This window comes from Tinamus guttatus, unplaced genomic scaffold, assembly GCF_059628265.1.
Source record: "Tinamus guttatus ecotype Peru unplaced genomic scaffold, ASM5962826v1 Tinamus_guttatus_pri_ptg000098l, whole genome shotgun sequence".
NCBI lineage: Eukaryota > Metazoa > Chordata > Aves > Tinamiformes > Tinamidae > Tinamus > Tinamus guttatus.
This window is the reverse complement of record NW_028288632.1, coordinates 374853-400319: the sequence shown is the minus strand read 5'-3', so window position 1 is coordinate 400319 and position 25467 is coordinate 374853. Positions and strand designations below refer to the sequence as shown.

Sequence of the window (25467 nt, the reverse complement as noted above, 5' to 3'; positions counted from 1 at the left end):
GCAAACATCCTGCACAGCTCAGTGTGCACCTGGACTATCTTCTGTCCTGCATTAGGGTAATTTCATAAAACATTACTGCAGCTAGCATATACATTCTTCAGAATACATGCAGCATAGACATCTTATTTTAACAAGTAGCTACAAAAAAGTAGAGAAGAAACTTGTTATTATCTAACATTTTAGCTGAGGCAGAACGCAAAAAAAAAATATTACTTGCCCTATGGTGAAACATTTAGAGCTTTTTCAAACTGTAGATGGTAAATTCATAGTTGTTGTACTGCGCCTAATTTAACAAACTCACAGTAATCCTGACCTAGGCTTCATACTGTCCAGTTCAGATAAAATGATCATTGCTGTAAAAATATGATTTGTATAAAAAGCTACGCATACTCCCCACAAAAATTATATAAAACAGTTCCCTCCAAAAGGTTTATATTCTGAGTAAAAAAATAACAGCTAGCAGACAATGAATAAATAATAACTCATATGAGTTAACGGCAACAAATGTTGCCATTGAAAGGCAACAACATTAATACCTAATTATATTGTACAACACACCTCAGAAGTCACTCATCTCGGTGACACAGGGTGCTCCGGACAGGAGTTTAGGTTAATGGAGCCACGAGTTCATAGGGGATGCCTTATCTACCCAACATACCACCTGGTTCATGCTTTCAGACACCATTAGCAGCTGCTGCCTTCAATCTCCAGTGTAGAGATTTCTTAACACCTTCTTCCTGCATTCAGTTTGCTTTATAATGAGAGAGCCTTGAACTGATTTTGTGAGCAGCCATCGACCACTGGCAGAAGGAACATTGGGAATGAGTTTGATTTGAACAGAAAGGTTTCCTTCAAACTTAGATTCCAGTTGTTCATGTTTGCAAGATGAACTCATTACCCCAGTGGCTGATGAAAGCTGCCTGAGGGTAATGAGGCACAATGCCTGATGTGAAGTAGATGTGCACACAAACCTGGCCTTTACCTGCTACTCATGCATGTGATTTTGAAATGAAAAACTGCATAAATACCAAATAAACTTGATCACCACCACCACATAATAGCAGTTATTTCAAGTATAACCTGTTCTTTTTATAACACCCACTACTCCTATCCATTTATGTTATTCCCTGCATATACTTTCTTGTGCTGCTTCCCCTTTTTTGTGGCAAGTATGCATACTCAATGTATATCCAGATGTGTTTCACATTTTGATATAGTCATCCTTTAGCACTTAGACAAGCAACACAGAAATAAAAGGATCTTCTTTCCTATTATGGTATCCTTGGCAAGCATCACACTATTTTACTGTGCTATTGTATGAATATCCTGCTCTTTTTACCTTCCAAATTGACAAGGCATGAGAGAATGAATCAAAAATATATTTATTCTGGAACATTTTTACTAACACAGTCAAAGCAAAAGTCATCAACAACTTGCTGACTCCTGCCAGGGTGATCCTGAAAAGCAGAATAGGATTGGAGAGAGAGACAGCAATTGCAGAATTACCCTAAAGTCCAGCCCTCAACAACTCAGAATAAAGTGATTTCAGAAAGCCTGAAATACCTGAGATTTTATGGATTTAGCCTTTATTTTGGTGACCAGCCGGAACAGATGAAATTACATACACAGTGGCGCGATCCTCATTATTTTCTACAGTGTTGTTCTCATTTCAGATATGCTTGGATCCAAGTTTTCATTCATGGCCAGGGCTGGCAAATCAGAATTTGCTACATATTTGATAGTCCTACAGGCTAGTTCTCTTGTTTGAGAGTGCACAGGATACTAAAAACACATGCTTATTATCACAGCAGATAGCACAATCAAATACATGGAGCATGGAGTACTCCTAAAAATCAGAAAACTTGACAGGAATACTATCCATATGATAGCGAGCAGAATACATCTACTAGACTGCTAAATGTTGCTGAGTCATTACTATTGTCTTACAACTTCACAAGCATCACTGCCAAATCAAAGCAACTACCCATTATTTGCCAAAGAGCCAGACATTATTTTTCTTCTATACTTTTTCTTCTATAGTCTTCTTTAGTTCTGTCCTATATAAACTTGAAACTGTGGAAAAGAATTTGGCCAATGTGGCAAATTGCTGAGGGATTGCAAAAGCTATAGAGCTTGCCAAAAAAAAAAAAAAAAAAAAAACCAAAAAAAAAACAAAAAATGAACTCTAAAAATTGTTTTCCTTGTTTTTGTGCTGTCTCCAGGCCCTCTTGTTTATGTAAGGACTCAATATATGATCAGGTTACTATGTGTCAGCCAGGCTGCAATAATTGCATGAGCACACACTTTTAGCCTGTAGCAAATACAAAGAAATTTAATTTAGTATAAAGCCCTTTCACCACAGGCAAATCTAACACAAATTATCTTACATTCACTGGAGGGTGGGAGCAAGCACCTACCTGACATGCAGCTAAAACACAGGAGCCTGACTGCGTCCCTGAGATCCAAGATTACCAATGGTACCCCTCTCTCAGGAGAGCTCCTTGAGAGCTTGCCTTTTCTTTCTCTATATATACACACACACTGCAGACAAACCACAATACTAATGAAAAACTTACCTGCCATGCCTCGACCTTCTTAATATCTGCACATGATCCATTAGTGAAGAGTCCTTTCCCAGGGGTACAGGTGTATATATCCTGCAAAGCATGGGCAATAGAATATACTGCCAAGTACACATTGTAGGATATCCGCAAGTGTGTATAGTCCATGTATGGTGTCTCCACACTGGTGATATTCTCATCACCTGTACATGGAGGACGGAAGGCAGCTGTGCCATTTCCAGCTCCCACGTTTTCTTCATGTCCTTTGTGGAGGGAACCTGAGCCTGGGGAATTTTTGGACCCATCAGGGAGATAGCAGTTAAATGTCTCCTCCCAAAACTCCTTGGCAAAGCCATTGTTGGTAGACTTCTTGGGATGCACTTTCTGCAGAAACTCACGAAAACCTGGGATCTGTCCTGCCTTCAGTGCAAACCCAATGGTGCTGCCGATGACACGGAAAAATTCTGGCATGGCTATCAGAGATGAACTGGCCCAAGCCTCACTTGCTAGCCAGATCTTGCCAGTGATGTTTCTCCTGACTATCTCTTTGATGAGGGGTTCCAAGTCTGGGCCACTGGAAAAGACGACAATCACTCTTGCAGTAGAGTTCTGGATGACTTCCACCACCTGCTGGATCTCCTCTTCATCTGAATACTGGGAGATGAGCTCACTGAAATCAATACAGATGTCTCTCTCCTCCGCCTCCTCACGAAACTTTTCAATCCCTGGCCGGCCATAGTCATCATCAGCTGCGATTGTTCCAACCCAGTTCCAGCGAAAGTACTCAATGATGTCTGCCATTGCAGTTGCCTGATGCTCATCATTGGGGATTGTGCGGAGGAAGGACTTGAACTGGTTCTTGTTGCTCAAAAGACGACTGGATGAGGCATAGCTGACCTGTGAGAGCACAGGGAAAAAGCAACACAAACCATGAAGTGGAATGGCTGGGAACAAATTGCCTACATCTATCTAGCACCACTTTCAACTTCTGTAACCTCATATTCAGTGAAGGGAGAGCTGGGCACCATACTCCATGAGCAACACACTTTTAGCCTTTGACTGCACATGAATCACTTGGACTGCATATCATAGAATCATAGAATCATTATGGTTGGAAAAGATCTTCAAGATCATCAAGTCCAACCATATGTTCTTGTAGTTGTGAATATCTTGCAGAAGCACAAATACTGGAGCAGCTGCTCAGACCAGAGGGGCTAGAGCAAGCATATGTGCACCTGTTCAGCCAAGGATCTGTGGAAGACACAGAGACACTAGCTTGGAGGAAAGGCAAAGAGGTGTGCCACAGGTTGCCTACGTACACACTTCACTTCCTGTCAAATCCAGAAAAAAAAAGGATATATCTGTGCACATAATTCAGGAAAAATACAAACTTCTGTCCTGAACCACACATGAGAGAGCAGCCTTGCATTGTCCTCCCAGGCCTACTTTAGAGAGCATTATCTTTCTCTCCTTGCTGTCATCTCTCTCCCTGTCCTTAAACAGGCTCCATATGCAATACCCCTGCTGGCTCCAGTAAGAGAAATGTGATTTAAATCACCACCTTTGAACCTTGGCAGGGGTAATATAATTGTGATCAATACTACCTTAGCACTATTTCCTGATTCCTGGCCAGAATCAGAAGAGAAGTCAGTAAGCATCACTGTTTCAAAGTTAAAATGAGGTTTTGTCTTCTTTTCTAAAGCTATCAAGAATTGTTTTATTTTTCCTAATTGGAAGAAGTGTCTTATTCTCTCAGAATACAATTTGGATTTTCCAGAATTAGAAAGAAAACAGAAAAATCCAAAACAAGAAGAGCTGAGATCTGAAGAAGTATTAAAGCTCAAGTATCTTTCCATTTTGAGATTGGTATCTGAAGTCTTTAGAACCCTCTCTCACTTTGAAAAGATCTCTAAACAGTTCAGTTTCCACAGAATGAAAATCTTCAAAAATCTTATCTCCTCCTTAAACTCTGCCATTTAATACTTAGGACTTGAACTCTCCTGATAGAAGGATGAAGAAAGGGAGCTCTCCTAATGCATTTCCAAGCGCCACAGAAGCAAGTCCCTCCTTTCATGCAGCTATGTGTTACTCTAGATAGGTCAGTGCTGTCCTCATCACCTACCACCTGCACTCCTGCATACGCTATAAAGGACCTGACATCTGAGTTTCTGTTTTTTGTGCATCTTAGGTGTACAAGAGCCAGGTCTGGATGCATCAAGGAAATGTCACTTTAGTGCAGGTTACAGTGACTTCCCCATTTCTATTTTAGCAGTGCCCATTCCTTCTGGAGCTTCAGAAACTGTGCTAGCATACTTTTTAAAGGTGCAAAAGATTAAAGATCTCCCTCCTTCTTAACTACTTGGAATTTTATAGGATACACTGAGGTAAGAGTGAAAAACAGAAACAGAAGTCATAACATTTTCAGTTTCTATATGAATAGAATGAGTAATGAACCCTACATTAATTATGAAATATATTTCCAACTTATATGGAAATGTAGGGTCTATTAAGCATGGATTTTTGCTAATGGCCTTACTATAACTGGCAGAGATAATGCACATTCTAATGCTGCCTGATAATTCCCATTTCAAAAGCCTGCTCTCAGCTGTCAAACTTTAACCATATGGCTAAAAGTTTGTTCCATGTTGAGAACCGAAGCTCCCAACATCTAACTGTTTCTGTAACTACTAGATAAGAATAATTCTTTGTAATGTAAACACCATTCCCTCCTCAAAGGAAAATTGTGGGAGCTGCAACAATCTGTTCTTTACAGTTCAACTCACCAGCCTGAGTAGCACCTGTTTACCTGGCAGTGTGACGTGCAATTTAACAATATGCCTTAAAATGCCATCACAGTGCTTATTATATCCCCACCTTCCAATGCTACTCTGGGTAATGCTTAGAAAGCATATACTGGCCATAGCTCAAACCATTCCTCCCTTGTACTGAGACTGTACATTTTGTCAGATTCTTTATATGACCTAGGGAGTCAGACTGCATTAAATAGATGGGAAATATTACTGCATATCATCCAAGCATTATTCTCTCTTCATTTGTGGGAACTACATGGGAACTGGAGCTCTGGTTGAAATAAAAGCATATATGCTCAGGATAGACTGAGAGTACAGTGTGACAAAATATTATGGTTCTGAATCATTATGGTTGAAAAAGACCTTCTAGATCAAGTCCAACCATAAACCCTTCAACACCATGCCTGCTAAACAATGTCTCTGACTCATCTACACATTTCCTGAACACTGACAGGGACAGTGACTGCACCACTTCCCTGGGCAGCCTGCTCCAATGCTTCACCACTCTTTGGGTGAAACTTTTGCTAGTATCTAACCTGAACCATTTCCTCTTGTCCTATCAGTAGTTCGTCTGAAGAGACTGACCTCTGTCTCACTACAACTTCCTTTCAGGTTCCTTGAGCCTCCTCTTCTCCAGACTTAATAACCATAGCCGCTTCTCGTAAGGTCTGTGCTCCAGTCCCTTCCCTAGCTCCTTGCCCTTCTTTGGACACACTCCAGCACCTCAGTGTCTTTCTTGTAGGAATGGGCCCAAAACTGAACACAGTATTCGAGGTGCGGCCTCACCAGCACCGTGTACAGGGGGACGATCATTTCCTGCTGGCTACACTGTTCCTGACACAAGCCAGGAGGCCGTTGGCCTTCTTGGCCACCTGGGCACACTGCTGGCTCATGTTCAGCCAGTTGTCGATCAAGACCCCCAGATCCTTTTCTGTTGCACAGCTCTCCAGCCACTCTGGCCCAAGGCCTCTTACAAGCTTTGGCAATTGCATTCATTTTAGAAGAGGAATTGGAAATGTGAGACTAGACAAGAAAATGCATAAGTGGATAAGGCCAAGCAGTGCATTTCAAATTTCTCTTCAATATGAAAATCTGTCATGGATGAGAACAGCTAATGACTTACCTAAACTATCAGCATTTCCCAACTCAACCACTTTAGAGACTATCTTCCTCCTATATTAGAGTATTGTTGGCTGGATGTTATTACTTGGCTGCCTGCTAACCTTTGTGTTTAGGGATTACAAACTTCTAGCAAGACAGACATTTATATCATAAGAATCCCACCACACACATTTTTTATTGATTCTCTCCTTGAGAATCTACTTGAAGTGTCAAAGACTGAACAAGCCATGAACTCTGAACCCCCCTGGACCCCTTCTGGTGTGCAAGAGGAACACAGAGGTAGGGCATGGGATAGAGAATTCTGCAGTCTCTGCACTTACCAAATGACGAGTGCCATTCTCACCTGGCAAATGTGAAAGTTAAGTCTTGTATTTCTCACCAGCGAGTATTCAGTTTGATTTGACCTACTAATTCTAGAGGGAAATAAACTGCATTTTATCATGTAAACTGTCATCCCACTCTAAAAGCCAGTGCTCCACATTGACGTGTTGCATTTGAGCTCATTAGTACAGTTAGACCTTCTGCATTTCTAAACTTCCTTTTGTTTGAAACAGAGATGGATTGCATAAGGCATTAGCCCAGATCCCTATCACAGTTCTATCAATATACTTAAAGGTCCCCTCCACACAGCAATATCCCCTCTGCTACGTCAGGCCCAGCTAGTGTTGCAGAGTAGAGAGGTAGGTCACTTTTTAAACTAAATAAGACAAGTGAATGCATACCTGAGGTATGTAGAAGAGTCCTAGCAGATTGGCCACAGCAGTTGAGATCCCAGAGCCAGTTGCGCCCACGACTGCAATGGTGGAAGGTATGTGTTCGGAGCAGTTGCAGAATTCGTCCAGGTTCAAAGAGTCTATCTTGTTCTGAGCCACAAAACTCAGGGTTGCCTCTAGAGCTTTAGAGACCGTATTGCAAGTGTCAAATATCCTGTATCCCAAGGTCATGTTGGGAAGGAGAGTTGGGCTACTGTTTATTTCTTCTATGGCAAAGATCATAGCCTGTAGCCAGCGGAAGCCTCGGAAATTATACCTGGGAGTGGGAAAGAAATAGTAGAGAATGAGAAGCCATCAGAGGGAAGGAGACCAGGACTGAAAGAAAGAGAGAATAAAAGATACCAGATATAAAAGACAAAGACAGCTTATATTACTTAACTCTGATTGTAGGATTCAGAAAGTTTTCTCTTCAATGGTTACAGAAGAGACACACATGTGCAGCAAGATTTTGTTCTGGCTTTCAACTCTTCAGGTTTGGGAGCTCAGTTCAGTGGTTGGGGGGATGATTTTCTAAGTCCCCTAAGTCTGGGAAACTTGAGAAGGATTACACCTAGAGTGGTGGTTTAGGCCTGTACCTTTTAGTCAGGATATTAAATCTCTATCTTGTGATTCCTGAGCACAAGCTTTAGCACAAAACTATCCCTACCAGATTTCCTTCTGTGTTCCTCTGACACATTTCTGAATGCAGGTGGCAGTGTCTACTAAGTCCTGTGCTCAGCAAGATGCTGCCTGGGACTTAGATTCGGGGATCCTTGGTATGTAAATTGCCAGAGGCATTTGGCAAGCAGTGTGAGTTGCAACAGTCAGCATTGGCTGCCTCTGGATATGCAGGTACTGGTTAGCCCCACTTAGGAAAATTTGGGTATCTGTAATGCTTGGGCCTGACATCACACTGGAAAGGAGGGTATAGCCAATCTGCTTATATCACAGAATAGATAAATATTGTAGATTTTAATCGTAGCATAACTTATTAACTTGTTAAGTTGGTACTTCAGTGTTTTCATCCAAGAATATATTTTCTCTTTATTACAGGGCATCCAATTGTTTTAGATACGAGCTCAGAAGCTGTGGCTGGAACTAACCCAGAGTTAAGGAGCAGCATCAGGAATGGGGTGCAGCAGCTGGGAGTCTGTGTTTACACATCATATGCAGTAAATGGACTGCCAAAGCTGCTGAGGTTATCAGAAATTGGTGTGGGGATGAGTGACTAATAGTTCAAGGGAGAGAGAAATTTTGCTTATGGAAAGAAGCAGAAAGTAGCTTCACCACGTGCCATTCCTAAGTTTTACTTACTGTGTTTTCTCCTGTAAAGCTGCAAAAGCAACCAACTGTGTGCCTGTGAAGCTGCCATGTTTTGGGATAGTTCAGCTGGGATAGCAGAATCTTTCATGAACTGATACCTGCCCTTCCTTATGATGCATTACCTGTCAGGAGAGCAGCGAGTTTGCAGTTTTGAGTTGAGCCATAGCTGAAGGCACCAAAGCTGTTATGCTTGAGATTTATTGAAAAAAATGATGGGACTGAGAATTGTGGAACAGAATTGTGAAACAGCTAATCTAAGAACAGATTTGTTATAAAATGGTAATTTTTAGGTTTCAGATGAGTACCATTTTGAAGTGTTTTGAGATATATTTCAATTACTAAAAGATGAAAAATTTTAAAGATAAGCTATCAGCAATCATGAACTTTCAATCTCTGAGCTACATGACCCAAACTTTTTTAAGTTACTGGATAAAAAGAACTGATTCCAAAATTGATATTAGCTATATTTTAATTATTCAATATTGAATGAACATAACCATGTTAATTCCATTCTAGGAATTTTATCTGGTTTATCAGAGATCAGAAGTTCTAAAGGTATCACATCTAAGGTTCCCCTTTTAAATATTAATAATGTTTTTTAAACTTTATTTCACCTCCTTAAAATATCTTTGTCCAAATTCTAAAACAGGTTCTGCTTTGAGGTTGCACCTCAAAGAACAGACAACATAGCTTCATTGCAAAGCTCTTCAGCAGCTTTAAGTCATAAGTTTGAGGCCAATAAAAATTCACATTTATCATTTATGATAACTAGCTTTTTAACATAACTCTCTAGAGCATGGACATCCTCTAGAACATGAGATTGTGCATTAAATTTGGAAGTAATTTGGTCATTAATTTGGTCATTTTCATTTTTGCTCTCGTTCCAAACAATTGAGGAGTGAGATGCAATGGAACAGCTCTGAAATAAAAATGCAACTCTCAGAGGGAATAAGGCAGTGAATGTTCTGTACAGAAAATAAATAAATAAATACACACATAAATAAATAAATGCATTTATTTATTGCCAGCCAAGCTGCCTCTCCTGGTCAGTACTGTGCTCCAGGAAGATCAAAAGGTCAACAAGAAAGGGTTTTATGATGCTTCTTTTTAAAAAGCTAAATGTGCTCACAGATATTTTGAGTTAGAATGAAAACAGAATTTGAAGAAAGGCACTACGTTCAGACTCCCAGTGTAAAGGAGAAAAAAAAATGTACATATTTTATATATTTCAAGGGAAGATTGCTGAGAAGCTAAGAAGTTCAAAGGTACTATTATTAAACTGTGAAAAGCCTCATACATTCCAGTCTGTGTAAACAGAATAAAAAACAAAAAACCAAAAAAATAAAACAGAAGAAAAGCTAGCTTATATTGTCACACATGTGGAAAATGACATAAAAGTCGGATTGTGTTTTATGGTATTTGATAGCAATTTAATTTAGATTTTAAAAATTCAGCAAGATTTCATCCTGGACTATCAGTGAAACTGGACTATCTTCCCCTTGCCTTCAATTAATGTGTTAATCATTTAATTCAGCAGGTACAGGGTAAGGCCCATGACACATAACTGCTTTATTTTCCTTTCTGACATATTATATGTATATTATATGTATACACCGATGACTGGCTTTATTTTGGAAGGGAAAAGACAGCAGGTGTTGTCTGGGAGCTAGAGTCCAAAATGTCTTTCAAATGCTTTTGATAATTTACCTCCGACCAAACTAGTATGGACAAGGGATGTGCAATTCTCCTCAATTGCACCTCCTCTGGTATCAGCACTGGCAGTTCACCAGAAGATGATCAAAAAGGTTGGAGACAAACACACCTGGCTCTGTCTTCTCTAATCTTCTCTAATATGGACTTCAAACAAGGTCTTATTCTGATAACACTCATCTAGTGTTATATCTGATACCGTACCAGTGCTAACACTGAGATAGTCAGATGAAGGGAGCTCAGCTAAAGTGGTTTAACTGAAGCAAGATTAAGAACTCCTTCAAACAGTGGGAATGAGACTCATGTGCATATGACTCCAGGAAAGGGCTACAGATAGATTCCTCTTGGCTTGGTGATTGAAAATGGCAGCATGTTGTATAGATCCAGGTGATCTTTTGCTGCTGCTGTGACTGATGTGACTGGTTAGTGTAATGTGCGGGCATGCAGAATATTTACTGGGAATTTCTGTAAACAAACAGCAACATCCAAAGGATTTAGTAACAGAAGAAAACTGTTCATCAGAGTTTCAGTGTCTTTAAATAGTCACTGAAAAAAAATGAAAAAAAGGCGCTTCCAAAACTTATTTTCTTACAGATTATTTCTACTGCTCCATTGTCATGGTCTTGTATTTTTAACATTAATAAGATGTGCTGCTATTGAAAGTGCCCTGGAAGCTCTAAATGAGAATTTACTGTAAATAATTCAGTGCTCAAAGGTGTAGATAGCAATTTCAATTCGCATTTCACACTCCTTTAACTGCTTCCCCTCTCACGCCCCATTCTCCCACCTGTCCCTCAGGCCTGGGGTAGGCAATCCATTTCAACTGAGCTACAATTGTTAGTCTCAGGCGGAAGGAAAAGCAAGCAAAGAAAAATCAGAAATGATTTTTCCACAAATCTGAATTGCTCATTCCCAGGGGATGGATTATCTTTGGAGTCTGGTTTGCTGGCTAGTAAACTCACAAGATCTCACTGATTCAAAGATGTTTCTTTCCAGTTGGTCTAAATATGTCCATTGAGGGATTTTCAAGAAGGCTAAGATTTATATATCCTTACCTTGCCCCACTAAGGAACATAAAGTCACTTAAATGGTTTGAGCTCCCAGGAGATCCACGACCTGTGGAAGTCAGAACTACCTAGAACGGCCTTGTCAGTGCCTGAGCACGGCCAAACACCAGCTGCGTGGCCCACAGGGTTATGAAATCTGAGACGTGTATATGTCTGGGAAATTCACACCAGCCCCTTTTTATTTTCCTCAAGAGGCCAGTCTCCTTTCCTTGCATCATCACGACATAGCTACAGCTTTGGCCTGACTGGCACTTACAGCATGGGCTGGGTTACGAAACATGTTGCTCCTGACCCTGCTCAGGCTGTTTTTTAAGCTTTCCCATCTGCAAGATGCAGCCAAAGCCATCAATTTTATTAGGGACTGTCAGAAAGATTCAGGTGTTGCAGGGCCTACTTACTCTGAAGGAAACCCTGAAGAGAAACCTGCAATTCTGAAATACTGTTTGTTTACTTGATTATTTGGTTTGCTTTGAACGGCTCATAATGTCTGGATTCACCATGGAAAAAGGAATCTGTTAGTCTCTTTAAAAAGGAGCAATTCACAACTTTATGTTGCATATTGACCTTCATTTATCAAAACATGCAAGTCACCAAACTACAACCGATAGAATATGATGGAATAGAAGGACATAGTAATGAAAAAGCTCTAAACATGGCTCTCACTTTCTTATAGCGGATATGTACTTTAAGTCAACAATAGTGACAAAGGCTGCATGTATTTCAGATCACACCAGTACTCCTTTCTTTCTCAAGTGGCTGTATTTACATCATAATTTCATTGTCCACTCTAAATTTCTAGTACCTTAATAATGTTTAATTGCTACTAGCACTTAGTAGCACTGCTATTACTAACACATGCAAAGGTGAGAACTTTGCTCAATTTTAGGATCCCTTCAGTCATAAGGTACAATGAGTTGCTTACTATTCTCACAAGTTAGGGATATGGGTAATGGGATCTGTGTAGAACACACACATACACCTAAAAACTAAAACTCAGGAAGAGAAAAAGGAATAATATAGTTTTAGACTCAAATTTCATCATTTCATACTGTTTGATGCTGAGCTACAGAAGAAACAAGGGCAACCCATCCCCAGAGTTCCAGTGCGACCCATAGGTCCTTACTTGGGCTCAAAGCCAGAAGCCTGTCATACCATCTGATGATTTACTTCTGCTTAATGGAGGAGAGAATGAAGGGAGAAGTGCCCACACACCTCTAGAGATCTGGGTCTTTTCTTTTTTTTTTTTTCCCTCTTTCCTCCCTCTCCTGTTTGATATAAGACACCTCTCTGATATAGAGTTTAAAAAAACTGCACACAGCTGCCTAAAACAGGGGCATCACCACAGTCAGCTATATAGACAGTTAGAAAGATATAGCAACACTGGAGAAGACTCAGGGAAGGGTAACAAGGCGCAGAACAGATTGTTACCCCAGGAAAAAGCAAAAATGTTAGAACTCAGACAGGAGGAAGGAATAATTGAAAGGGATGCAGCAGAGTGATCACAGCTCAAGCAGCAAGGCTTCTTTGCCTCCTTCGGAGCAAGAGGGCTCCATGTAAGTTAGTCCAAAGGAAACAAGGTTTGTGTGACTAGGCTGCGGAATTGTGCTCTGCTGAAGGCTGTGGATGCCAAGGGGTCAACAAGGGATCAGATTAAGTCATAGAAGAGAAACTCACTGCAGGATAATTAAATACTAAAGATGTCACACCCCATTTAGCAATCCCTCTGCTGCAAAATGGTATGCACTTTTGGGAAAGCATTGCCACATGCTTTCCCTGCAGTGCTGTTAAACAGACATTTACTTTTGGCCTATGTTGGAGACAAGATATTAAGCTAGAAAACCTTTGGTTTGACCAAGTACAGACATCCTGATGTCTGTTTTGTAGAATTTCTCATCCTACAAAAGTTTTTGACACTACAGGATCAGGAAGATTCTACTTGGGAAATAAACTAAAAAGAATGACAGTTTTTTTTTTTTTCATTTTCTTTCTTATTTTTTTGGCAGAACATAGGATTAGACCCATTCCAGCCTAGCCAACTGCCCAAGAATTAGGAAATGTGATGATACAAAAGAAACCAACTAAGAAAGGACTTACTGGAACATGTGAACATACTGGATTCAGGGTCGGCATGCAGGCACAACACTTCTCCAGCCTATTGCAAAATCAGATAATTTAAAACTAAAAGGGGCCACCATTTTTGCCTAATGGGAATTATATTTAAATCAGGTAATAGGACTTTTCTGAATTAAGTCCTGCTTGAAATAGGGAATCTCTGTCAGCAAAAATATTGGCTTTCATCTTAAAATATTCTAGTGACAAGGTATTTGTCACTAGACAGAAGATATTTGCCATAGCCCATAAACCATCCCATAGATTAACTATTTTCATTATTAAAATCTGATGACTAGATTTAAGAAGTCTTTCTAACCCAACCCTTTCCAAATTGAAAGCTTTATGGAAATTTTCTGGTTAAGACATGTGCAAAGAAACTGTTTGCTGTTATCTGATCAAATCATCTCATCATCATCATCAATGTTGTTATTGTGATTACAATTAATTCTGCAATTAAATTTCTGTCATTCATTAAATATTCTCTCTATATTTGCACTGTGATATCAACTCATGATTTATCCAGTTCTTTGAAAGAGTCGGGCAAAGTAGACCGAATACCTCTTTAGTCAACTTCTTTCCACCTGCCACTTCTTGGTGCAAGAGGAAGAGGAATATAGATCCTAATCCAGCAGACTTAAATTAGAAAATGCCTTTTTGCAGAATAAATGCCCCCACAAGCATTTCCCAATGGGTCAGCCTGACTAGGTTTTTCTTCCTCCCTGCCACAATGTTGGCGGTGCTATCTCATTACAATAAACTTTTTGGGCAATCACACACTAGCATGAGTCTTGTCAAACAGACTGCTTCATTCTTCTGTGATTCCTCCTCATAATGTGTCCTGGTCAAAACAGTTACTGAGACTGGCCTAGTGCTGAAGAAATGAATGTTACTTTCAGTTTACAAATATTGGCATTGTCCGCCTACCTCCTGGAGCAACTGAAAAAGACAATGAGATCTGAAAACATTCCTCTTCAACTTTCCACTTAAAATACTGCTTCCAGGAGAAAGAAAATACTGACAAAAGATGAAATTCTGACAGAACGTGTCACTCGAAGTAGTCATTGAACATACAATTTGTTCATGACATACATGTGCATCACAGAATAAATGGAAGAAAGCCTGTTTAATTACACTTCTTTTTGGGTACTTCCTATGAGAACATCTAGGTATGCTCTCATAAACTTGACGGAAACATTCTTTTTGATATCTTAATTTGATTCCAGGATACCACTTGGAATCTCTAAGTGCAGCAGGAGTAATGTCAGCAGTTCTTCATCACCCTGTTCAGTAAAACTGAACTAGATCCCCACTCTAGGACCAGAGGTAAAGATAATTCTAGACATATTATTCTTTCATATATGACTACAGAAGAGGTCTTATGACAACGACTTGCTTTCCCCTGAATGGTGATGACAAAATTCCTTACTAATTGCATATATTTTGTCCATGTGACATATTAGTTCCTAAACTTCTGTCACATTTCTTATTTCTAAATTATGTGTATTATGCGTAAGATTGTAAGGTTAAAAATCCCTAATGTTTCATCATAAAAAAGCTACACTTCAGTAAAAAGAGAAGCTATTTTCATGTATACCCCCTCTCCCTCCAGGCCTAAGCGCTAAAGATTTAAACAGAATCTATATGCACTGCTTATACAGAAGAAGATGACTTTGGATGAGGAAAGTCTGAGCAGGGAGTGCAAGCCTTCATAAAGTTTCTAAAGGGACAGCTATGTGGTTAGCGGGAGTTTTCAAAAGCTGTACAGCTGTCACCTCTTCACTTGTCTAGCCAGCTAAACAGTTTGCAAAGTGCTTAGAGGATGAGAGACAGTATTGAAAAAGAGATGAATACCTGACTTTCAAGTTCTTTTTTTTTTTTTTTTCCCCTATGCATTCACTATAGCTAAATGGACTTAAAGTCATTACTGGTTATTTTCCTTCCTTCTTTTAGGAAAGCTTGTTTTAGGATACTGTTCAAACATCCACTATGGAAGATAAGACAGATCAGGGTATTTGTGTTTGGTGGCTTTGGAGAATATATGAATTGCCCTCTTTCACTGTCCAAATATTACTTACCATAGGCTTTAAGATGTACACTTTCTGTTTTCTTCTATTATTTACACCATGCTTTCCCATTACCTTGCAGAACTCAGTTCTCTACAAGCATCAGATCACAGACCATTATTTAATAGCATAGCTTGTTACTACTAGTTGAGAAAGGTCAAGACTCCTCCACCAAGACTTTTTAAATTTTTTTTTTAATGGCTTACCTTATACACTCCACTGATTCTGGTCTTGATTTTAGATCCTGGTCTTTAGCAGCCACTCCAAAATGAATGGGGAACAATCCTCCAAGAATAATGTCTCCCTTTTTCTGTGCCCGTTGGTTTGGTCCATAGGCAGCAGTGTTCCAGACAAATAGCAAAAGAATCAAGCAGCAGCTATATAAAGTCATTGTTCTTATTTTCACCAGAAGGTTATAGGATGCAAAAAGATGATGCAAGTGGATCTTGTAATGTCAAGTAAACTTTTTGGTTCCTAATAGAGCACAGGGAATATTTGTGATACATTTCTGCAGAGAGCTAAGCAACAAGGTGAGAGCCATAGTGCTGGTATTTCTCTCTCTATCTTCTCCATCACAAACCAACAATTGAGTTGTCCTTGGTTCTTCATAGCCAAAGCACTATGGAGAGCTCATCCCTGACAACTGAAAAAAAAAAAAAAAAGGAAAAAAAAAGATATGAAAAGTGATGTCAGCTACACATCAGAGTCCACAGTAGTTCCGCTTTGTCCCCACTCAACTGCCCCCACTCAACAACCTATGCAGGGTATAACCTAACTTTGAACAAGTCAGACACCAGTGTAATCTCAGCCACACCTTTCCAGTGAGGAAACAGAGGACTATTTTCAGCCTTTTCCAAATGACTGTCATGGATTCTTTCAGATACCTAATTCTATCACACACAGGAGCTGGGTTACTACATTTGCCTATCGCTCTGCATGGCTGGTCATAGGACACTCGGTAAAACTATAATTAGGCCTCGGTGAGCAGAGCACACTCCTCAAGAGAACAGGATAGGCAAGCGGAAATGAGGAAGCATGAACCACAGTAAGAAACAAGTCTTTCTCTTAATCAAAGAACTACGATAGACTTCTGGTGTGAGTCCTTCCCCTCCTTTTTATTGACTGCTTTTTACTTTTTGCATTGAATTTATTAATGCTAAAAGTAGAAAAAGACCACAAAAAGTCTTTGTTCATATCCTGAATGAAGATGACTTCCAGGGAAGCATCTGAAATTAAGATACTTCTCTGTAACAGATTTTGAAGGCTTAAAAGGTTCAGTGATTCTGTCATTCCTGGCTTAACTATTCTATGGCTTTGAAGTCTGCATCCTGTTGGGATGAGTAATATTGTAGCCTCTCTGTACTTAGTGCATTACCTCTGCAGCACATCTACAGGCCTGCCAACTTAATTAAGCTATTTAATTATGGCATATGAAAATGGCTATGTGGGGGAACAAAAAAAATATAATAAATAGCTCATCAGTCCTGTGGAAATACGTATAAAAGCCAATACTAAAAAACTGGAGTTAGTCAAATTCAGACTAAAAACTAGACATACAATGCTAATACTTAGGACAAATAGCATCAGAAAGTCATCAAGAGTATTCAACCGCTAAGAATATTTTTTAAAATGAGAATTACTTTGTCAGGGAGTAAAAATACCTCAACAGATTTAACCTCTACCTAGGCTACTGTAGGGAAGTGTTCTATGTCTTCCACATCAGAAGTCATAGTGTTCTATGACTTCTGCCACACAAGTCAGAAATAAATATCACAGAGGTTCTTCTGGCACACACTCTCAATAGTTATGCATGCTGTATGTCCCCCAGACATTTGGAAATATCTCACACTTTCTTGCTCAAATGGAAGTCCAGAAACAGCAGTCAGTAGAAGAAAAAGCAAAGATCAGATCATTTTTGTGCCTCAGCCATCATCACACTCAGAGCAGCCGGGTATACAATGCACCTCTCTGTGTCAGATTCATTCTAAACTATTTTTTGGTCCTGGCTTGAAAAAAAAAAAGTGCTTTTATTGACAAGGGTATCTTCTTGCTAGGGATCTTTGGCTAGAAATCAAAACATTTGTAGGTGAACAGCTTTCTACCAGGAAATGTGGAATCTAACTGAAATGTCTTCTAAGATCATATGGACTTTTGTATGGAAAAAATGCTTATTTCATGGGTCAGAGTGACTCAATTGAAACTCAGGAACTTCCACTTCAAACAAATTTGACTATTGTATCTCTACTGATGATTAGGGATTTTAACACCTTCTTCAAGATCTGACACTTAGTCAGAAAACATTTGGGACATTTCTCTGGAAAGCAACTGAGTTTACACTAAGCTACAGTAGTCAGCATGTAATGTATTCTATCACTTGTAAGCACGTTATTTTAACATTTGACTGGTACTGGCAAGGGTTCTGACAATCAGAGTTTTCATCAGAACCAGGACTAGCATGTGGCAAAGCAATGCCAAAAGTCCAAGTATGGAAAACTCCATAAGCTTTCTTCTCCCTCTCCATAGCATATGGACTGTAGCTTTTGCTTCCTCAGTGCCCCAAAGAAAAATGAAATACCTTACCTCTTTCCAGCTAGGGAATATCATGTTCACGCTCCACATATTTACAGATTAAAAAAAAAAAAACTCTATAAAAAAACATACCAGGTATTTTCTAGGATTAACTTCTTTCTCTCCACCCTGGCTGAGGGTAAGTCTGCTAGGTCCTACGGGATAAATTGCTGAAGGTCAAACAATCACTGCAGTCAGCTGCAGATAGTTTTCTGTCATTCTGTCTTAGTTGAGAAAACCTTCCTGCTATCAGATGCCTCATGCAAATGTTTGCAGTCACCTACAGAATGGATGGCTGGTCTTGCAGTAGGAAGCAAGTCATGTTGTCTGTCAGCTGCTGCAGAGTGCTGTATGCTGGGCCTGCTGCCTTGACAAACTGTTAGACTTCCTGCCCATGCAGTCAGGCAGCTGATGAATGTGATGCAGTCCAGTGCTTCAGGAGCACATTGAGTTAATTGCAGGTGGGGATGCCCAATACACCATAAATGCGCTCTCTCTCTGTTCACAGCCCACTCCCTCACTGAAACTGGAATTCAGGGGCAAGAGCAATCTCTGCTACATACTTTGTCTGTCCTGTTTCCCAAGCACTCCTCAGATCAGGCAGCAAAGAGTGGTACAGTCAAGCAAACTTTTAGTTTTGTCAGCCTGCTCCTTGCTGCCATCTTCCCAAGGGCATACTCCCAACACTGGATGAGCTGATAGCATTGGTACCCCAAAAAAGTAGTGGGCAGGAACTTAGAGATAAGATGTTTAAAGAAGGGAGCAATCATTTCTGGAAATGAATGACAAGGAAATAGGATAGTCTGACTTAGTTTAGGGCACCCCCATGCTCTATGCCTTCCACATGGCAAAGAGACCTGAGGAGCTGTGTGCTCTTTCAAGACTGGAGATGGAGATTCCCAAGAAAGCCTGGACAGGAATGGTGCACAGGACACTGACTTCACCAGCCGCTATGGGAAGAGCTATGATAAGCTCAAGACCACACTTTGCTGATATATTGCTCAGGTTTTCTCAGTTTTCTGCTTTGGTCAATAGGGCTTTCATTTACCTTTGTGATTCTTTGCTTACAAAAAGGGAAACTATTCATCATGATCAGACAGACAGTATAGTTTAGTTTGCAAGAATGATATGGAGGGCTCTCAGCTGATGTTACTGAACAGGATGGGCTATGCATATATAATCTGCATCTCCGAGGAATAAAGCGAGGGATAGATTTACAAAGATACACTGTCACAGAAAGATGCAGATGCTTGGTAAGATATCTAGAAAAAGCAAAGCTAAATCTCATTATATCAAATTTTTCATTGCTGCTTAAATACCTTCCACAGCTATGACACTGAGTATCTCCAATCATTTAATATAAGATAACAATTTTCCCAGGTATTTTCAAGTGCTCTCCGTATATGAGACTGAAAATATTTGAAGATACCAATTTCGTGACCAACGGCCATTCAGTTGCTGCCAGTACTAAGAATTAACATCCTCCAATACCGTCTTTTCTTGTAGTAAATCTTCCTTTGGTCCTCTTTACTTTAATTGGATTAACATTATGGCTGCCTTCTTATTAAAGGAAAGCTTTAATCAGCCAAGGATTCATTGCCAAGGGTTTGTTGCCAGCAGGTCTAGGGAGGTGATCCTCCCCCTCTACTCAGCTCTGGTGCGACCACACGTGGAGTACTGCGTGCAGTTCTGGGCTCCCCAGTACAAGGACATAGAGCTTCTAGAGAGGGTCCAGTGTAGGGCCATGAAAATGGTTAAGGGACTGGAGCATCTATTGCATGGGGAAAGACTTGAGCGAGCTGGGCCTGTTTAGTCTGGAGAAGAAAAGGCTGAGAGGAGATTTGATTAACATGTTCAAGTACCTGAGGGGTGAATGTAGGGAGGATGGGGCCAGGCTCTTCTCCATGGTGGCCAGTGACAGGACGAGGGGTGACGGGTATAAGTTGAAACACAGGAAGTTCCACCTCCATATGAGGAAGAACTTCTTTACTGTGAGGGTGACAGAGCCCTGGAACAGGCTGCCCAGAGAGAGCCTGTGGAGTCTCCTCCTCTGGAGATCTTCAAAATCTACCTGGACACTACCCTATGCCATGTGCTCTAGGTGTCCCTGCTGGAGCAGGGAGGTTGGACTAGGTGATCTCTAGAGGTCCCTTACAACCTTAACCATTCTGTGATTCTGTCATTCATGCTAATGCATACCCAAATACTTAAAAACTTAGCACCTCTACTTACAAGTGGAAATCATACTGTGAATAGAACAAATTACTGTGTTCCTGCAGTTTTGTTTTCAGCTAACAAATGAAAAAAATAGATTAACAAGGGACTGAATTAACAAGGAAGCTTGTTATCTGTTATTATTTTCTTTCCTCTGCAAGTATTTTTACATTTGAAACATTATTTAGTATTAGTTTGTCAATATTTTTATTATAAGCTCTTCAAATGCAAAAAAACCACTTTTTTTTCTGTTAATTTATTCAGCAAATATAATTCCATGAGATTTTTTCTGTCAAAGAAATTTAAGAAATCTCAGAAAATTGGTATTTCAGCTTGTGGACACTGTTTTTTAGTTTCCCCTCCCACTTTTTAAGTATTATTTAATTAAGCTCTCTTTTAAAACTTTTTTTTCGTAACTGCCAGAACTTTAGACTTCGAATTCTTGGAAGTGGAAGCAATCTTACCTAAACTCCAGTGTCCGGCAGAGGAACTTAAAATTCCAATTGTCGTGGAAGACAGAGTAAATGAAGGAGAGAATGAAGAAAGGAGAAATGAAGAAATGAAGAAAGTACTCTAAAGCAAGCATGAGCCTGGAAAGGGTTGTAGCAATTGCAGATTTGCTAGTTGAATTAATTTTTCAGTTTGTCAGAAACCATGCAGAAAAGTCAGAAATATTCAATAAAACATTGTCTTTTTTCTAACTGAATATCAGGAAGCACATTATTTATGAATTACTTCTTACTTAAATGCTAATTAACTACAGTTTCGAACAGCAGTTCTTCAAGTTCATACAGTAAATGAGTTGGAAAGGATCTTAAGGGGTTATGCAACCTGCCCGTCAGCCCAAGACTATTCCAATGCTTCTGTGCTCTTAAAGATGCAGATATTCCCTCACATCTAACTTGGATGTTCTTTGTTGCAACTTAAGCCTATTTCTTTTAATCTTAATTAACACAGATTAATTTCTTTCTCTGTATAATAACCTTGTTAACCTTATTTGGAATTTGAATTCTGTTATCACTTCCCCCTACTTTTCCTTCTTTCTGGACCAAGCGGTCTAAATTATTTTATTTTATTTTATTTTATTTTATTTTATTTTATTTTATTTTATTTTATTTTATTTTATTTTATTTTATTTTATTTTATTTTATTTTATTTTTCCCCACAGACAATGCTTTCTTGAATTCAGTTTATTTGTGTTTCTTTCTTCTGGACTCTCTCCGGTGTGTTTCAGTATGTAATGTAGAACAGTGCCCCAAATAAACACAGTATTCTTGTTGAGCCCTCACCAGCACTGAGCAGAGTGGTAGCATTACTTCATATATCTTGCAGGCTACAGCCCTGTTTATTCATCTCAGCATGGCACTTGTCTTTTTTGGAACACCATGATGTTGTTGACTTGTGTTCAGCTGATGATCTACCATAAGTTAGAGCTGAACATGCTTATGTCCACAAGACCATGAAACTTCAGAGGATATTCTCATCTTTCATAAGTTTTTTGCTCCCATTCAGATCAAAACTAGAACTTACTAAACTTCTCGTGACCAGCTTGCATACCACAAGAGTGCCAACAGGAACCCACATTCTCAAGTTCAACTTTCAGGATTTTTTTTTTTTTTTTAACAGAAGGGAGCCTGGAAAGATAACAGCCATGTCTCATGACAACAGGGCTCTTCCAGTCCCCACAAACCCTGAAGGACCCTGGTCCATACAGTTGGCTCAAAAAGACTGCCTGCCCTAGAAGGCCTGGATGATGCACGGCCAACACAGCCTGCTGGTGAGGCTGCCCTAGAGCTTTAGTGTCAGGCACTTTGCAGGAGAGAAAGCAGTTGCCTGCCGACTGGGGTCCGGCTAGACATGAATCAAGAGCCCGTGAAAACTCCAGCTGCGTTTCAGCAAAACATGGTACCCACCAGAAGTTTTCCACAGAGCTTCTTGTTTTTTATGAATTTATAAATTCTTGCTCTTGCTTTTTATAAATCAATGTTTTCTGGTGAAATGCTGTTTTTTCAGAAAACCCTCAAGCACTTCAGTTTTTGCTTGTTGAAGTCTTCAAGTTTCTATATCTTTTTTCTAAGAGTTCCAGTGTAGCTCAGCCAAGAGTCAGGCATCTGATACAATAATTACTGCACTTGAGAGCTATATGATGTGTTATGCAGGTGTTGGACTACATATTCATTAAGGTTTCTCTAATGTTAAGTCTGGGACTTTACTCAATAGATACCTGCAAGTCATTAAGATGACCAAAAAAATAAATAAACCTTAGCAGGTATTCTGCTATACCTTGAAATGCCCTATTAATGCAAGTCATGCAAATAAATCACAGTAAGGTTGAAGCCATAAGCAATACATGTGCCCCCAACAGACAAGTAAGAGGTTCTGGTAGAAGAGAAATCACATAGAGGGTGTGACTGAGTCTGTGTTTGATCACGTTGCTCGAGACAACTTAAAGAAGGCATTTTTGTGTAGAAATGGACAACAGATGTAGGACACAAGCTTTACAGATGATTTTAGACACTGAGATGCCTAATTCTGAGATTCCATGACAGTGTGAGAAAAAGTGAATTTTTCATATACACACTAAAGCCTTCTTGCATCTGTTTGGTCAAAATGAGAGATTGGTGTATCAAAGATGTAATCAAAAACAGGCTGCCGGTGTGCTCAGAGAAAAGAACTGTGTTTGGACTTAGTTTGTGGAAGTAAACTTTTATGTATTCAACAAAGACATGTGTTAGCTAAAAATGACTATAAAGCATTTGTTTCCAATGTGGAAAGAAACTAATCTTACCCTCAAAGAACAAGATTCTTATCTGAAAAAATAGCATGATTTGCAGACAAGTTTGCAGAGTTCAGAGACAAGAGGAGTGCAGGGCAAAATTCAGATCAAGAGTAATGATTTGATTTTATAAACACTACCACTGTGTTTGGTTTCAAATTAAATACAAAACATGGTTGCTAGAACATCTCCTGAGGATAAGACTTCAGAAAATCAAGACTATCAGCACGGGATTTCTATGACAGTATTTCCATGCTTTGCTGATAGCTTAAGGGGACGCTGTCTGCACTGGATGGAATTCTGCAGGCAGGAATCAGGATGGCAATATCCTTCTATGTTACAGAAAATGAATGCCACAAAAGATACTTCATAGTCATACTTGGCATCAAAACCGCTAAGAGGAGACCAATAACATTTCAGACAAATCAACCATGATACTGAAGAAGCTGCTGATGTTTCTAAAAGACAAGGTCTGCCCAGGTCAAATGAGAAAAAAAGACACTGAGAGGAATAGCCTATAATGTAGCCCTAGAAGGTGTTTAAGTTGGTTATAAAAGCTTAAGTAGTTGTCCTAGAGCAACATTCTGAGTTCTTCAAGGTAAACTAAATATTAAAAAAATACAGTAAACCTGTCAATCGTATCACATGTAGCTTTGCTAGGTCCGATATGCCCAACATTGTAAAGCTGGTCAATGGGTCAGCATCTACTCAGCAAATTTATACAGTTTTCATAGCTATAACATTCTTTTAATGTAATGGCCATAGAATTAGTTCTCTTTTAACTCTAAGCTAATATACTAATGTCAAAATATAAAGTACCTACCAAGAAAGGGTGTGGAGTCACACTTATCTGCATTTAGTACTAGTAAATTGCAGATTTGCAGAATCACGGCTGGTATTCTGTTTAACAATTTGAGAAAAAGAAAGCTTGAACTATGCAAGGAGCTACTGGGGAACTGCAGATAAAGAAAAAGGCAGGCAGGACTAAATGAATCACTTTCTTTCATGGAGTGTCAAGCAAATTTACTGACAGAAACAACATTCAAAAAAGCATCAGTTTCTGACTTCTGAACAACAGGGCAAAAAATCCAGATTCATTCAACTCTTCAGGCAGCATTTACCCGCTATGGATTTAGTGGGAGTTTGTAAGGCCTCTGATCTCCCTGGTACTTCAGCACTGTCTCATGAAATGGACACAACCTGCATGCCAAGCATCATAGCTGGGATTGCATGGATTTATAGCAACTGCCTTTCAGTTAGGACTGTACTTGACTTGGAATGCACATAACACTTTTGAAATAATACTCATTCAACCAGTAGCATGTGTATCACAGTTCAAAATCCCTAATTAGTGTAATTTGGTCTCAGGAATTGATATCACTTTGTGGGGGAAAAAAAAAGTGGGAAAAAAATCTGCCAAACAGAAGAGGTAGAAGAAACACCTTAGAGTTTGATTGAATGCTCTCAGCTAACATCATTAGCTATTAGCAGATGTTAGGCTATGAGTGGTTTCTGAATAGTAAATACTTGATGAAAATGCATACAAAGGGTAACCTATAGCTTTGAAACTATTTCTACACAGGCATGGGCTGAAAACCTGTTGGCTACACTGCCATAAAGTAGTTGAATAAATAACACTGGAGACCTCATGGGCATAACTGATTTCTTCCCTCTGAAATAAAATAGTTTTCTAAAATAAGATTTGAAGCCTATTTCTGCAAGAGAAACCACAAGGATGTGGAATAATCTGCAAAGAGATTCAGTCAGTTCTGGAATTTCTCACTTTCCCATTCCTGTGCCTTCCCCAGAATAAGTGTTGCAAAAGTGCATACATGCATATTAAAGATGCGCCAAGATGTTAAAGCATCTTACTCACAAAAGCATCCTGCTGTGCCCCCAGTAGTCACCATAAAAATGACAGCAGAAGAAACAACATGTGACAAATTTGTTACAGGGCTACAGCACCATGCATGCACCACAACAGGACAGGACAGCCTTAAGACATTGCAGCTTCTAGGGACTACCAGATGCACGGCAGCCAGTCTATACTTTCTGGAAAGTTGCCATAAGCCAACCAGTGATTGCCTACCCTAATTTATTTTGAGAGCTGCATTAGGCCTGTAAGCAATTTCAGATTTAGAAAATTCAGGAATCAATGCGGTTTTCATTTTAAAGTTGTTCAGTTTCACCACCCTGTGTTGCTGACTCTCATCATCTTTTGCCATGTCATGGTTTACTAACTTTGTTGTTTCCTATCTCTGCTTTCTGTCGAAAACCTACCATCTTGTCAGTTATTTCAAGTGGACAAAAAGATGTCTTAGATATAGTACTAGTCTAAGGCTCCCTGATAATACCAATTAATTTTCTCTTCATTTTGAGAGAAACTGGG

General features: G+C 39.5%; 1 protein-coding gene and 1 long non-coding RNA gene across 2 annotated transcripts in view; both read right to left on the bottom strand.

The window, feature by feature from the left end:
- The window catches only part of CASR (calcium sensing receptor), a 34178-nt gene extending 18002 nt beyond the window's left edge, over positions 1-16176 (bottom strand). Inside the window, exons 1-3 of the mRNA XM_010221894.2 lie at positions 15727-16176; positions 7216-7522; positions 2577-3458 (exon numbers count right to left, since the gene is read on the bottom strand). Of these exons, the coding sequence (XP_010220196.2) occupies positions 2577-3458; positions 7216-7522; positions 15727-15911 (1374 nt within the window). The 5' untranslated portion in view covers positions 15912-16176. The remainder of the gene's footprint in view (positions 1-2576; positions 3459-7215; positions 7523-15726) is intronic.
- LOC148595429 (uncharacterized) overlaps positions 1-25467 on the bottom strand; it is a 194442-nt gene that overhangs the window by 155198 nt on the left and 13777 nt on the right. The window lies entirely within an intron of this gene.